This window comes from Calonectris borealis, chromosome Z (assembly GCF_964195595.1).
Source record: "Calonectris borealis chromosome Z, bCalBor7.hap1.2, whole genome shotgun sequence".
Taxonomy (NCBI): Eukaryota; Metazoa; Chordata; class Aves; order Procellariiformes; family Procellariidae; genus Calonectris; species Calonectris borealis.
The window spans coordinates 32,914,188-32,929,643 of record NC_134352.1 but is presented as its reverse complement, the minus strand read 5'-3'; the positions used below and the strand labels follow the sequence as shown (position 1 = coordinate 32,929,643).

The following is a 15,456-nucleotide window of genomic DNA, read 5'->3' as shown; positions in this document are numbered from 1 at the left end:
CTACGTTAACAGCAGGACACCTAGGGAAAATATGGGCCCTAGTTGTGGCCCATAATGGGGCAAGGAACCTGGTTACAAAGAAGGGCCAGGGTACTCAATGTCATCTTTGGCTGGGTCTCTACTGGTAAGATCAGCCTTCAGCAATCACAAATACATGAGCCCCGTGGGAAAATCTGGAGCAAGGAAGACTTATGCTTGGTGAAGGATGATGAAGTTAGGGAATATTTAAACTGGACATACGCAAGTCCGTGGGATCTGATGGGATGCACCCATGAGTGCTGAGGGAGCTGGATGATGTCATTGCAAGGCCACTCTTGGTTACCTTTGAAAGGTCATGGTGATCAGGGGGAGGTTCCTGAGGAGTGGAGGAAAGCAAATGTCATTCCTGTCCTCAAGAAAGGCAAGGGGGAAGGTCCAGGGAACTATAGGCTGGTCAGCTGCTTCTCCGTCCATGGGAAGGTGGTGGACCAAATTGTCCTGGAAATTCCAAACACATCAAAGACAGAAGGTGATTGTGATGTGATCAGCATGGCTTTATGAAGGGAAAATCATGCCTGACCAACATGATAGCCTTTTAGAATGAGATGTCTGATGTGATGGATGAGGGGAGAGCAGTGGATGTTGTTTATTCTCGACTTTAACATTTTGACATTGTCTCCTCTAACATCCTTGTAGACAAGCTGATAAAGTGTGGGCTAGGAAATAGACAGTAAGGTGGTTTGGAAACTGGCTGAAAATCGAGATCAAAGGGTTGTGATCAATGGCACAATGTCAGTTTTGAACGTAGCACTCGGATGTACCGAGCAAGCCGCACACACTTTCACTCTGTAGTGGGTCTTGTGCAAATTGGGAGAGCAAAGAGTTTCTTGGCTTTGGGTCCTTGACACAAAGTTTATTTTCTGTCACTTCTAGAAGCGTGATGAGTTAGGATGAAATGTAGGCTGAAGTGTTAGATGATTTTAGAAAGATTGATGGAGAAGGAGATTGTTGTGGTTTTTTCTGTTTTCTGTCAATTTCATCATGGTGGTCTTTAGAAAAATATTCCTTGGGTACCTCAATACAAAGCAGAACCGGTGCAGCCCAGGAAACAAAAGATGCGTTCTTCCCTAGTGAGAGCCTTGAACAGCAATGGAACTGTGCAGTTCCGATATGTCATCAGCACTGCAGGAATGCCTGTCTAGGCAGGCAAGTGGTGGCACCAACTTCAGTTGTGTGCGAGAGATGGTGATTCAAGGTGCTGCTGTGCAGTGCTGTGTTACCTTCACACTTGGCACAGATTTCGCAGGCCACGTTGAACTATCAATAGGCAGTAAAAAAAAAAAAAAAAAAAAAAAGGTGAGCTATATGAAAATCCTGAATGGAAACTTTCCCCCTATTTTGGGGTTTCCTTACCTTCCCTTCAGAACAAAGTCCGGTCAGGGTCAGGCAGGAGCTGGTGACAGAACTTGCTTCATGGGGTCAAAGCAAAAGGGCAAGAGGCAGGTGAGGCAGTATTTTGTACTTGGCTCTTTCAGGCTGAGACTACGGACCAGACCTTGCATCTGTGTACAAAGGGCCATGCTGATACTTCTCCAGAAGCACACCAAAAAGGCCTGCGAGTCCTAAAGGAAGCAGCGTAGTCCCATTAGGAAGGAAGAAGCCAGATTCCTTTTCTGTAGGCCCTTGTAATTCCTTTTTGTTCACCCACCGGACCTCCCTTCATTCTTGTTCCTGCTGAAAGACAAGTGAGATGGTGTTTCCTTCTGAGGGGAGGTGAACCAAGAGGTGCTGGGTCCTTGTTCAGGGATGCAGTCAGGAGCGTTTCTTCTTGCTGGTGTCTTTGCTTGTAGACACCAAGGAAGGGACATTTCCTCTTTGCTTGCTGTCTGAGGAAGTACTGCTCCAGGTGATGGTTGCTCATTGCAGCAAATTTATGGTTTGAGAGAGATCTTTTAAGTGCTGTTAGGTGAGAGGTGAAGCCAGAAATTTGGTGGGTGGCTACCTCATCTCCTCTTTATCATGTGCATTCAGTCTTGAGAGATAATGTTGCAGAAGCTTTTGAATGGTTTTAATTTTTGTGGTTTTACTTTCTTGACAGAATTTTCCAGATTAATTTCTTTTAAGGAAAAATTTCCACCGGCTTTAATACTTAGCTTCAAATGTCAGATCACTAAAAGAGCAAGTTTGTTGCAGTTGAAATCAAAATAGAAGCTTCCAAATGCATTGTTTAATTGCGACAGAAATCATGGGCCTACGAAGTCCAGAGCAAAATGGCCATTGGCAGATGTGCAGGGCAGAAACTGGTCCTGGATTTCCGTTCTGATTGCTGGGTCTTGTGACCCTGGTGGTATTTACTGGACCAACAAAAAGCAGAAGTTTGTATGGCAGTAAAGTCCCTCTCTCCCTTGATGAATATTACGCTGATCCCAGGCTTAGAGCACTGGCTTGCCTTCTCTTTTGCAGAGTGTCCTGTTCATTGTGTGATGAAGCATTCGTCAACCCAGTGCATCCTCATCATCAGGGTTCTGCTTGCTGTTTCTCCATTTCCTTTTCTATTGAATGACACATCTTACCTGCTTCATGTGTTTGTCTCTCGCATTGTGGAGCTGGAGCTCCAGATATGGAATTGATAAGAAAGCTTTTTTAATTAATTTTTAGGTGGATTCTTTTATGATCCTCCTCTATGAGGTTTTGTTTATTCAAAGGACTCTTTGGAAACCCAGTCATGTTCTCTCCTTTTTTTTTCCTTTCTATTCCACACTTCAAAGCAGTTACCAAGCTTTTTGACTTCCTGCCCTTGATTAAGTGTTATTACCAGAACTTTATTATTTTATTATGAATTGGAAGAATTTTTGTAAAACACTTTTTCCTCTGTCAGGAACACAATAGTTTGGCAACTGTTTTGCCACTTTGAAATATAAATTAACAATCAGTACGGATGTTTACATCCTCCTTCCCTGGCCCCCAGCCCACTGAGATCACCTTAATTACAATGCCTGCACCATGTCTTTAGTGGATATGGCAGGGGCAGGTTATTAAACAAGTCCCGGGAGGTGGGTTGCTCTGTTCTCAGGACCTCCTGCCCCAGCTTCTGTTTTTGAGGCCTGGTTTTTGATTCTGCAGGGATCTTCTGTTAATGTACCCTCATTTCGTTGGTTGCCGAGATGTTCTGTGCAGAGAGATGTTATTGTGGCACACAGAGCGAAATACTCCCATTGGAGAGGGAAAGCTCCGCTCCAGACAAGGAACAGAACAAGTGGGCATGGGGCGCAGTAAAGTGAACTTTTTTCAGTTGAAAAATACCTGGATAGAGAGCCATCTTCAACATGCACCATGAGTGGCCCTGTCAGGGGAACATGCTGTGCTGCTGTCATAGCCTTCTCATCTGCTCTTTTGTTAAGGTCTGTCCTTGCAGAGCATCCTCTCGTGGGCTTACTGGTGGCCAAGCTGGCACCGTCTGAGCTTAGCAGGACTCTGCTTTGGTTTCTCCCCCTGGGCTGGAGCAAGGCAAGCAGGACCTGCTGCCAGGAGTGGAGGTCCGCAGGGGAGAGCTGTAGCCAACCAGAGCAGGATTTTCATTGTCCACTTTATCTCCATGCCTGCATGGGGCACATAATGTCTCAATATGTGTGAGCACAGACCATGACTCAGTGTGACCAAGGTCAGCAAGCTCTCACCATGCGCTCCAACTAGCTGGGAGCCACCGTTCAGCAGAGCACCGGGATTTGTGTGCTGCAGAACTGAGTGCCTCTAATTGCACAGCATCCCTGGGCTCAGCCTGCCTGAAATCCTTTTGTACAGCGTAATTTACATTAGCCACCATTGTTCCTGTCCACATCAGGCAGCATTGTTCACATCCGTATTAGGCTCCTGGCTTTCAAGGCCAGCAGAAACCATTAAGTTACCCAGACAGTCTCTCAAGTGCTTCTGCAGAATTTCTTCCAGACTGATTTGGGCCTTTCTTTTCATTTCCCAGAAAAATCGCTATGAGATTTACGTTGGCCTCCTGAAAGAAGGGGTGAAGGAGCTGCTGAGTGGAGGAGAGAACGATGCGCCAGGACTGAAGAAATCCCACTCGAGTCCCTCGTTGAATCAGGAGTCTCCAGTTAGTGCCAAGGTGAAACGCAATGTCTCGGAGAGGAAGGACTACAGGCCAGAAACCCCCAGCATTAAGCAGAAGGTCACTTAGGGTGGAAATGACAGCTAGGGGAACAGCCATGCAGCAAAGTACCGGTGGTCGAAATTTTTTCATTTAATAACCTGTCATTCACAAAAAATAAGTGCATCTGCCTGAATGGGGTGTTAGTGACATTTTCTATTGTATATTTTGCTGTTTCTGTGCAGATTGTGGGAGATGTCTTTGCTCCTGCTTTGCTTTGCTTTGTTAATTTATCATTTAGCAATTGAAGCATCGGGACTTTTTTGTGTTGTTCTGTTTCTAAAGGAGCTGGGGGAGGGGTAGAGCTCTGTGACGTATATTCTGTCTCTTCCCCGTTTATCTCCTCCCATCGGCACGTGGCTTTCATCTCTCAAGTCACTTGTCACTTTATTTACGTGGTGGGTGGGAAAGTAACTGGACAAATGCTGCAGTGCTGTGAATGCAAGCTGCAGCTGTGAGAATAGCTGTGCAAATGGGCAGCTGCAGAAAGCTGGCTAGAGCCTAGGGTGCTGGGAACAGTAGTTTCCTGACAATGCAGAGCATGTTGGTACTGGTACTTAGCAGCGGGTGCTACAGTAAAGAGTCACTGTTGCTTATCGTTATTGTGTTGGCCCTAGAACCATGAGCACAAAGGGATGAAACCTGGAAACCTCTGGCAATGCTGGGATGACAGCATTGGAATAAATTGTTTGCTTCTTTCCAAGCAAAGAGTCTTCTCCTGAGTTAGCAGGCTGGGGGGTATCCAAACCCGTGCTGTCTCTGCAGTCAGGGAGATTAGGGATTACCCAGTCGGAATGAACCTGGGCTTTAAATCTATTTGTGGAGGAGGCTGCTGTAGATGTCAGCCATTAGCATTGTATTTTAAAGACAAAGGGCCTCTGTGTAGTTTTTAACTATACGCTCTCACTTAGCTGCTATATAGAGCCTTATGATGTATTGTGCCCCGATGCTCCCCCTTCCAGGAGTTTCCTTGTTGGTGTGCACAGATAGGTGTTCGCAATTTCTCTGCTAGTGACAAAGCACTTTGCCTTTTCTCTTCAGGAAGGGATTCTCCTTGGCTCTCCATTTTCCTGCTTTAGCTTACATATAGGTGGAAGAGGCTGATGCAGACTGGAGAAGGGGACAGACCTGTCCTTGCTGCGGGCCAGGGTTTGATGCCGTCCTGGCTACTCTATGCCTGGAGGCCAGCGCAATGCAGCCCCAGATTTGGCAGATCCTACCCTCCACCCTCACGGAACCAGCCTGCCTTGCAGCTCCTGCGTACCCTGCGCCAGGCTTTCGGAGGGGAGCACAGGGCAGGGAGAGACCACCGTGGGTAGAGCTTTCCATACCTGAAAGCCCCCTCTTTGTGCCACAGTCGCTTGGGATGGCCAGCAGTCTTCAGGTACAGGGAGTAGAAAGGTGGTGTAGAAATCATTTTCCTGCTTCCCAGCCCCCCTTGCCTGGGCAGCATCATGGCTCTGCAGAGCGCGCTGGCTCACCTGTTACTTAGCACCCTGGGTTTTAATCTCGAGTTTGATACTGGCCCGCTGGGTGAGCTTGGACACGTCTCTCCCCTTTTGCCTCGCCCTTCCCCTATGCAGAGTAGTCAACCAAACTGGCCTTTCCCGCAGAGCACTTTGGAGGTAATGTTGAGGGCAAGTTGAAAATTGTTTGTTGCTGTTACTTTTGTTGTGCCTGGCACAGGGCAGACTTCCTGATGGATGTAATTCTTAATGCATAAAGAAACGTCAAGATCAATGCAAGGACTGTTTAGAAATGCGCTGGGGTTTCCAGCCCAAGTAGTCGAAGGGCCACACATCAAAAAGATTGCTGCCTGAGTGGATTTGTGCTCTGCCAGACTTCCCGAAGGGTCCAAGTCAATTAATCTATCTTATTGAACTGCCAGTTCAGTGGGTAGGACAGGGAGTGATCAAAGAGAGAAGGACCTTAACAGGCGCTTCATGACCTGCCTCCCCCACTGAGGACCACCATGCAACAGCTTCCCTGGCGTTGTGCTCACTGTTGGCTGTAATGAAGACGACGTGTTCTCAGATGCCGGCAGGTGTCGGAGCAAATCGATCTTTGCAGTTGCAGCCTGGCAGCAAAACCAGATGGAACTGTTTCCACATGCGATGTTGGTTCGCGCACACATCTGGCATCTGCCACTGAGAGTGGCCACTCCCTGCTAGAAGTCAGGAAGGCGGCCCCTAACCTGGGCAACGTTGCTAAAAACTGCAGAGTCCTGAATAGAATCCGTCAGCGCTTCCCAAGCGCTGGGGCTTTAGAAGTTGCGCGTGCTTACAGTGGAGCGAATGTTCAGTCCTCTTCCTGAAGGAGAGAGATGCCTTCGACTGCTGGAGCCAAAGTGATGTGGTGCAGCATGCTGTGTTAGGAGACCCAGTGTAGACAGGTGCATGATAGTGCTTTTTGGGGGGGATTGTTTGAAGTAATCAAGTGTGGTAGATCAACAGCTCATGGAGGGGAAACAAAGCCAGGAGATCCCTGCAGCTGTTCATCATGCTCTGGTGGTTTAAAACAAACAAGCAAAAGAAGGAGAAGAAGAAATTCTTTCGGAGAATACCAAATGCACATTTGAGAAGAAAACTTGCCCTGTCTTGGATTCGGCGTTAGGAAGCATGCAGCAGAAACAAAAAAATGTACAGATTTATAAATGGGCCCTGCTTGGCTGTCAGGGCAGGGTTGTCTAGATGAGCTTTTTGAAAGCAGTCTGGAACATGCCCAGCAAACCTCTTGTGATTATGGAGTGCAGTGCTTTAAAAGGCAAAGAGGTGACATTTAACTTTTTTTTCCTGGCTTTTAAAATATTCTGGTTGCTGTAGACTGCAGTTAAATTGCTGAGCTCAAAAAGAAATTATTTCTTAAAATGTGTTTCCCAGCTTTGACACAGAAACTGGATAATTCCTCTTGCAGAGGAGATGATTTGAAGCAATAGGAAAAGTCAAAAAATGAACTGCAAAAATAAAATTTTTTTTTTTTTCATTTTTCATTATTTGTTCTCTATTTCCATGTATACTTGTAAACGGATTAGGTTATATTTTTAAGTCTCATCTGGGCTTAGCAAATGCAGTTTTTCACTGCATTTTTTAGCCATTAAACATTTGTTGAGCTTGGAGCACTCTTGGTGAGACTGCTGAAGCGTGCAGATTAGTTTACTGAGAATTTGTCACGTTCTGCTCAAGTTTTAATTAACGCCATTTTGGTCCATTGCTTCACAGATTCTAGGCATCCCAGGCACCCATGTGAAAATGCACATTTCGGAGGCCAAGAGAAAAAGGTGATCCTGTTGTGAATGCCTAAGGCTCCTGGACTCCTGATCCTATCCTTGGGAATAGGATCACCTACTAAGCAGTAGTGTAATTTGCTTTTTCCTCCCCCCGATGCTATTGTAAAGGGTGGGGGCAGGCTCCCGGGGAGGTCTCAGTGGTGCATCTTCTTGGGTGGCACCACTGGGAGTCTGGCCAGATAGCTTTGCATGGTATCCGGTACCCTGCCTTTCTTTGCTGAAATGTTTGCCTTTAGCAGAGATCAGTGCTTGACCTCAGGAGCTCCCGGTACAGCATGTAAGGATATTCTGCTGATTTCCAGCCCTCCTATGGGACCCACCATGCACCTGAACTCGGTATCAGTGGAGCAGCCTGCAGCTTTCTGGGGGTGCTCAGTGCGAGCAGGAGTTACTGGCAGACCACCGCGAGTGTGTGTGCGTGCAAGCCAGCCTTTGCATCAGTCCTACAGGGAGGTGTCATCCTTCCTTGTCATCCTCTCTGCTGCAGCGTGCAGCCGTCACTCAGGCAAAGCCTCTGCGTGCGTGTTGAGAGGGAGGATGCAAGGAGGGGAGCAGGATGGGGCCAATGGCTCCTCGCATCCCCCCTCTCAAGATGCAGACAGAGGTCCTGGAGGGACTGATCCTACTCTGAAGCGTTGCTGGTTGCTCCCTCTCCAGGGGCTGGACCATCTCCTCTCCCTGGCTGAGGGGGAGGAGAGGACCTCACTGGGCCTCCATCCGACAGCAGAGAGGCAAGGGAGAAGGACAAAATTGCCTTCCCCTTTCCCCACTCAGCAGCAAAAGCAGGTGAGACACTCTCCGGAAGCCAAAACCGCACTCTCCTCTGTGAGCCAGCAGGATGCAGGGGTCTGGTTGAGATGATTTTCATTCGGCAGCGGCTGCTAAAGAGACTCTCTGGGCCGGCTGTGTGTTTGTGTGCGTCTTGCAGATAAATCACACATGGACCAGTGAACATGACTACAGCTTTTTAATCCAGTATTTATGTTGTGTCTTTAATTGATGTAGAGAGATAAGTCAGCCAGCAGAGTGATTAATGCAGCATTGCTGTGGGGGAACGCTGTTCAGCTGCAACATCTACTCAGACAGTTTTTCATCTATAGCCAGCCACTTGTAAATGGTTACCAGAAGCTTTCTAAGGGCTTGTAACAGCTCATCCCTTAAGTGCTTTCACTCTGATCCTGCCTGCTCCCAGGGTGCAGGCTGTCCACGTTTGGGGACTCTCCTGGAGAGCAGTGCTTTGAGCAAGAGTTTGGTCTAGCAGACCTCCTGAGACCAGAATTGTTCGGTGACTTTTCACAGCCCCAGTGCCTTCCGGTAACAAGGCTGGTTGTTCTTCTGGCTTGAAACAGCCAATATTTTTTGCCTTTCTCCGGTGGGGGAGTGAGTTTCTCACTTGATCAGAGCAGCCCCTTCAGTGAGGAGGTGGTTGTGGCAGTGGAGAAAGTCAGAGGTAGGGTTATCACTGGGCTTCTGGAGGCATTGCATGGCAATTGTCTTCTTGAAAGCGGGGGGAAGGCTTTTCTCTGCAGGCGGCATACCGCTTACTGTGTTTGCGTTCTCCATCCCTAAATCAATTTTGGCCTTATCGCAGTTAGTCTGACAGCTCCTCCTCCTTTTCTGTCAAGCTGCTCCTGTCTGTCATCTTAGCACCTCAGCTGCTTCTGTATAACAGGTCTCTTTCCTTCCATGCTTGCAGAAATCCGGAAAATTTGACTGTCCCATCTTGCCTTGAGAAAATCTCCTCTGGAGCAGTACTGCATTGAATGGATAACCCTGTGAACAGCTTTTTCATTCTGCTTGTTGGTAGCCTATGTTTCCAGCCACAGTTATAGCTGGGAGGTGCGAGACGGAGTTCCAGACTGCCGTGATCCTCTACCGTTACGCTGCAGGGACACAAGGTCCCCCCTCCCACGCTCAGACCAGACACTTGTGACATTCCTAGTCTCCTTCCCAAAAGTCTTGGAGGCAGAGGCAACCCATGCTGTGGGGAAACTTTGAAACGCTGTTTTGTGAGGAGTTTGGTACTTTCCAAATTAGGCCATACATTTTGCAGCCTTTTGGGGAGCTGTGTTAAAAAAAAAGAAAAAAAAAAAAAAGGAAAAAAAAAAAGAAGAAAAACCCCAACAAACTAACTAACCAACCAAAAAAACCCAACAAAAACCAAACAAATCAAAAAACCCCGCCATTTTCAATCAGTGCCCCCCAAGCACAGATAGATGGTATCTAGGTTGTCGGAAACACCAGCTGCTTTTGCAGAGGCAAAGGCAGTATACGCACCTTATCTCAAGCAATCTTCCAGTTTGCTGCTTGTTTAAACTTTCCCCAGTATTGCTTTCCCCAGGCTCTGGGACATCACATCTGTTCTGAGAGGGCAGTTATGAAGTCCACATTTCTCCCAGTGCATGACCAGAGCTCCCCAGTGTGTGTTCCCAGCATCTGGTATCTAGGCTGCCTAGAGGGGTGAGCCAAAGAAGCTGTCTCAGAAATTTCTTTGAAAGAGCTGGTCTCCAGCTTGTGCTTTTTAACGGTATTTGTAGTGCATATAGAAGCAGTGTCCCTGGCCTCTCCTCTCCCCCACAGCTTTGCCAGTAGCATAGGTGTAGTATAGCGAGCTGCTTCACCTGGAGCTTCGCCGCTCCAGCAAGAAAAGGCTTTGTCAGCCTCCAGAGAAATGATATCACCTAAGTTGAGCACCAGTGCACGGGACAACGGTACTGTAGGAAGACAGTCAGCAAGGCAGTGCCACCCTCCGTGGCTGGTCACCTGCTGGGAGGTGTGCTCAGACGTTGCCCTCAGTGCTGGGGGTAGTTAGAAATGCTGGCTTCCTTTTCCACCGACACTGCGGTGCTTGACGAACTGTCCCTGCCACCTGCTGCTTCCCTCCCTTGTGGCAGCAGCACCCTCAGCCAGGGGTGCCACCGTCCCGTTGTTGGGAGGCTGGTTTAAATAAGAGCAAGGAGGACAGATCCTGGGGAAAATGTGTCTGGATGCCCTCTGGGAGTGTCTGCTCTCCTGTCGGCAGCTGTTCTGCCCATCACAGCAGAACAGTGAAAGGCGGCAAGCTCAGCCCTGCTTGAGAGAAGGTACCTTGCTCGTCCGTTTTGTTAGCTGCACTGACGCTGTATTTTAATTGTTTATTAGAGCACTTCCCTTAGCAAATGCAAGCAACAGCTTTCCCAAAGGCCGCACCATTGACCTGACTTTGCTCCTGTGGTCAGAAGGAGCAAATTTAGGCCAGCCCAAAGCGTTCTCTGTCCTCCCCTTTGAACAATGAACTGCTCTGTAAAAATTATAAATGTTTAAATGATGAGGGACCTCCCATGGCATCTGCTGTTAAATCTGCGCCAGGAATCAGCTGGGGTACAGGCCAGAGGTTTATTTGGACTGAGAAAAAGCACATCACGTAGCAATGCAAGAATTGAAAGTGCTACAAGCTACAAGGGCAGGATTTTTCTCTGACATAAACCATTGTAATTAGTAGCCACTCTATAGCAGTGGTCCTGCATGTAACTCGCCTAAATGAGACCAGCACAACAAATACTTTCTGCCTAAGCAGGCAAGGTTTCAGCTTTGCCTTGGGCCAAGTGAATATCCTGGTGTTACCACAGAGCAGCTAGCCAAGCTGCCGTGGAGACTTGTTTGGTGCAAAATCCTCTGGCTCCCCCGAGACTCTTGCTGGGAGGAGGGAGATCGATGATACCCAGTCTGTGTCACTGCACAGGGCAAACTCTATCGGTGGTATAAGTCTTAAATCACTTACACACTTATGAAAACCTCATGCTCAGTGCTGTCAAATTCTGAAAGACTGTAGGATGAGAACAGGGGTGGGTTGTGTGGGTTTTTTTTAATTTGTACATATTCATGACAACTATGTCCTCTTACTCGAGGCTGGGATTATAACTTGGCTAAAAGAACAGAGTTTTTTGGCAGTTTGAAAACTTTAAAATCACTACTCTTTGCGTGAGGTACAATCTGAGGCTTATATTACTTGGTGAACGTGTTTAAGTGATGCCTATAGATGTTTGTATGTATTTCATAGGTATAGTATGGCTTCTGTGGCTCAGCACTCCAAAGCCTGCTGTTCTTTTCTGAGGCTTATTTTGGTCAAAGCACTTCAGCAGCTACAAACTTTGTTAGGATGCTTGTTGTTCTAGTAGTTCTCAGATTAGGTTAAACAGTCATCGGAGCTTTCGCAGATTTAGGTATCCCTTGAGCTGCCTTGATCTCCATGTGTTTGTCCACCAGTGGCTGCCTGTTGTTCTGCATGTCGAAAGCAAAGGCATATATTTGAGAGTCTAAGCAAGGATTACTGGGTGGGATTTTCTGCTAGCTCAACACTGGGCTAACTCTCTCCCTGTCGATGTCAGCCGATGCCTGCACCAGGAGCATCCATGCTGACTTCTTCTGAAAATCGCACTCTGGGGATCTAATACACAGCTTTACTTCTGAAAATGTTGACCTCGCTCTGTGAAAATTCAGCAAGGGGACATCATGTCCAAAAGTGTCCAAGCAGGACAGGTGCCTGTGATGTCTCCTGCAGATACAGCCGTACAGCAGTAGTGAGGGTTTCTTTCTGCAACTGTACAGATTTCCAGAAGAACGTCTGGCTCATCAGCAGCGAAAAGAAGAGCAGCAGGGCTGAAATATCTCTCAGGCATCCCAGAGGTTTTGCTTGGGAGATTTAAACAACCAGTAACGAGTTGCTGGTCTAAGTAAAAAGACATAAGGAAACCCAATAGGTTTTCCTATTGCACTCTAGTGAGGGCAACACTAGCATTATCTGCATTATCCCTGGAAAGGGGGAGCAAAGCCCGAGGGTGGGATTCTTACCTGGAGTCATAAAACTCTTATCATGCAGTTACCTTGAAGCACTTGAGCAACCTCAGTGCAGCCATGCCTTTGTGCTTCACTGGACCGTGGCCAGAGCGATCGTGTCTGAGACACTTGTGGACTGCAGCTCAGAATGAAATGAAGAGGGACATCCCTATCATCTTGCTTTGGGCGAGCTGTAATCCTGTAATCCTTTTTCAGGTGCTGAGCTTCTCCCTTGGGTTACCTGCCTCCCATGGTGATGTAGTGGGAAGATGAGGGTGAGCACTGTTGCACTCGCAGTTAGGAAGTGTCATTTGCCCTCCACCTGAGCTGTTGCAGACTTGTTTTCCCTTAGCCCGAGAAAGGGGACTGAATTTTCAGTTATCGTTGTGTGGTACCTATATGGGAAGAGTAACTCTTGGTAATGGTAGGGCAGAAAAACATTTTGCACATGCGTGTACACACACCCTGTGCATCTCTTGTGTGCAGACCTAACCTTACAGGGCCTGACAGCACTCCTTGCAAGACGTTTCCTCTGGGTGGCCTCCTATCCCTTTTGCCAAGTGTAGGAACCTTCTTTCTGATAACGTTGAACTCAGTTTACTCTCATCACTGAATCGCTGGAGTGTTTTTCATGCAACACACTAGAGACGCAGTCCCGGTCTCACTGCTTTGTGGTAACTTCTTGGTCTGCTGTGAAGCAGTATTGAGGTAATCACTAAATCTTTTCCAGCAGCATGAAACTTGCTGCTCTGACTCTTAGGGCGGTCATTGTCTCAGGTTTGAGCTGTCCTACCACCAGGGCACCCCGTTTTGTCCCTGGGAACATGCATGGCCAGAAGAGCATACTCCTCGCTGGTCAGAGTCAGAGCCGTGCAGACTTAAGTCAAGCCCTGGTTCATGGGAGGTGTTTCCACATGCTGCTGATGTCCATAAGGACTCAAACATATACTTGCTTACACAGAGATGCTTTCCTGAAGCAGAGTTGTCACTCTTTTCTACAGGTACCACAGGATGCCCTCCCTTATTCTGCTTCATGTAACTGGTACTAGAATGATCATTTCCTGATAAATGAAGGCACTTAATCAGTCCTCTTCCCCTTGGAAGAAGGACTTTTGGGGATATTGTTATATCATTTAAAATAATATTTTGGAATTTAAGTTTACATTGCTTTATTTTTCACTTGAGGTGACTGTATATAAATATTTTCCTCTATTTTATCATTGCTGATAAAGTAAGCCTACGGTATACAGACAAATAATTTGCCTTTGATGTATTGAAACTGTGAGATATAAAGTAGACTTCTCTCTTGTGTCCATGTTCCTGACTATAACTCTGTTCCTCTGTGTTTTTATAAGTTGGAATAAATGTTGCTTACGGGCAACAGAGAGCCTGCAAGCTTCCCAATAATTTTTATGTAATTGAAATCAAGCAACCCTAGTGAAGGATCTCACATATGTATAATGATATATGTATATGTACAAACTTTAGAAAGAAATAAACCAAATGTATTTCATCTTCTGTAGGTGAATGTTTTTATTGAAGCCCTTACCAATGCTTCCTTACGAGTAAGAACACGAAGGTGGCTTTACCAGCTCATACAGCAGCCTCTGGCTGTCCTGCTCAGGGGGGATACAGACCAATTAGCTGGTGCAGCCCTTTCCCCAGCGCACCCTTCTGGCAGTCAGCAGCTTCAAGGTTTCCTGAGCTGGAGGGTGCGTGTACTCTCTGTCCTACAGAAACACAGTCTGGACCCGAATACCTCTGCCAGGGCCGAGGCCAGCGCGGCCCCACACAAATAGACAGCAAACGCTCCCCACCGAAGGAAGCACGAGGAGGCGTGTGATGGGGGTAACCGAGGGAGCCAGTGGTGCTGCCTGCACACTAGTCCTGAGTGAGGGCAGCTGGAGCGTGTCTCTCTTCCTTTTGCACCTCTGCAAGAGGTGGCTTTCCCTCCAGCTGTTACGGGCTGTGTAGCCTGCAGAGTTACCACCACTTAGCTGTGAAGAGACGCCAAGAAGAGAATTAACTGATTAAAAATGACTTTGCCAGCGCATGGGTTGGAAGAGGGAGGCTGCAGCGAACAGCTGTTCAGAAATGATTGGGAGTTGACCTCAAAATTTTTATGAGGTAGTTTGAGGGCACTGTCAAGGGTGGGAATTGCTGTTGGCCTGGTGGATGGGAAGCAAGGACCCATGAGAGGCAGAAAAGTCAAACACTAAAGAAAAAAGGGGAGTGGAGAAAGACAGAGGTGGAAGTGGGCAAGAAATGATAGCTATCCGAAGTGAGAGGAAACAGGCTGTACAACACACAGAAAGCAAAGAGCCTTGTGCTTGCAGTTCCTGGGTTGGACTTGGCTCAATGTGGGAAGATAGGGTACTGTGTGGAGAGTGAGTAACAGGGCAAATGAAGAGGACGTGCTCAATACCAGGTGGGGCACGGAGAAGCTTTACAACAGGGCTGGGAGCTTGTATTTGGAGGCAATAGCAGGGAAGACATGTTTTTTCTCATTAAGATCTCTGTGAATGTTTGACCACCTTGAGATGATTGTTTCTTTGTATTTTTCCCTCCTAGAGACTCAGCATGTTGCCTTTAGATGAATGGCAAGACCTCCAGCACTTGAGATAGTCACGCGCTTTTTTTTTTGCACACTATGCCACAGGATATCAGATTTTTTTTCATTGCTGTTCCATCTTGGTTACTTCAAAGCACTCAGGGTTTTTGGTTCCAATGCGTGCTACTGGATTAGTACGCCTTTTATGAAAAGACTAAACTAAGGTGAGGACAGGTGGGAGTATTTTACAAAGATGTATTAAATGCCTCCTCAAAGCCCAAATGAATGTTTCAACCATGTCTGAATGTTAATGTCAGTGCTGCTCACCACATCTTTTCATATTTTGTCTTCCGAGCTGACAAAGTCAATCCTGAGCATTTTCTGGTGATCCCTTTCTGCTTAGAATCATTAGTCGCGTCACGTTACTCACAATACATTAAAATAGAACAAAATGACAGAACAGGTGCAAAGTGAAAGACAGATGCATTTATATTCTCTCATTGTCCATTTTCTGTTCAAGTTTCCAAGTACAGAATATAATTATCAAGGGAGCCCAAAAGGGCTAGCTTGTGTATGCAGGTGAAACCTCCACAGTCCACAGAAGCTACACATCTTTGGCTATTTATAAATAATGTAGCATGAGAGAGTGACTTAGTCCAAAAGTAA

At 47.0% G+C, this 15,456-nt stretch overlaps 1 protein-coding gene across 2 annotated transcripts in view; it reads left to right on the top strand.

The window, feature by feature from the left end:
• PSD3 (pleckstrin and Sec7 domain containing 3) overlaps positions 1-13,752 on the top strand; it is a 112,597-nt gene extending 98,845 nt beyond the window's left edge. The window contains exons 16-17 of one of the 2 annotated variants that reach the window (XM_075137846.1): positions 3,956-4,096; positions 9,121-13,752. In XM_075137846.1, coding sequence (XP_074993947.1) covers positions 3,956-4,096; positions 9,121-9,156 — 177 coding nt within the window. In that variant the 3' untranslated portion in view covers positions 9,157-13,752. Of the gene's footprint in view, positions 1-3,955 lie in introns of both variants that reach the window. The other variant, XM_075137847.1, reaches the window with a different exon arrangement.
• The last annotated feature ends 1,704 nt before the right edge of the window (positions 13,753-15,456 follow it).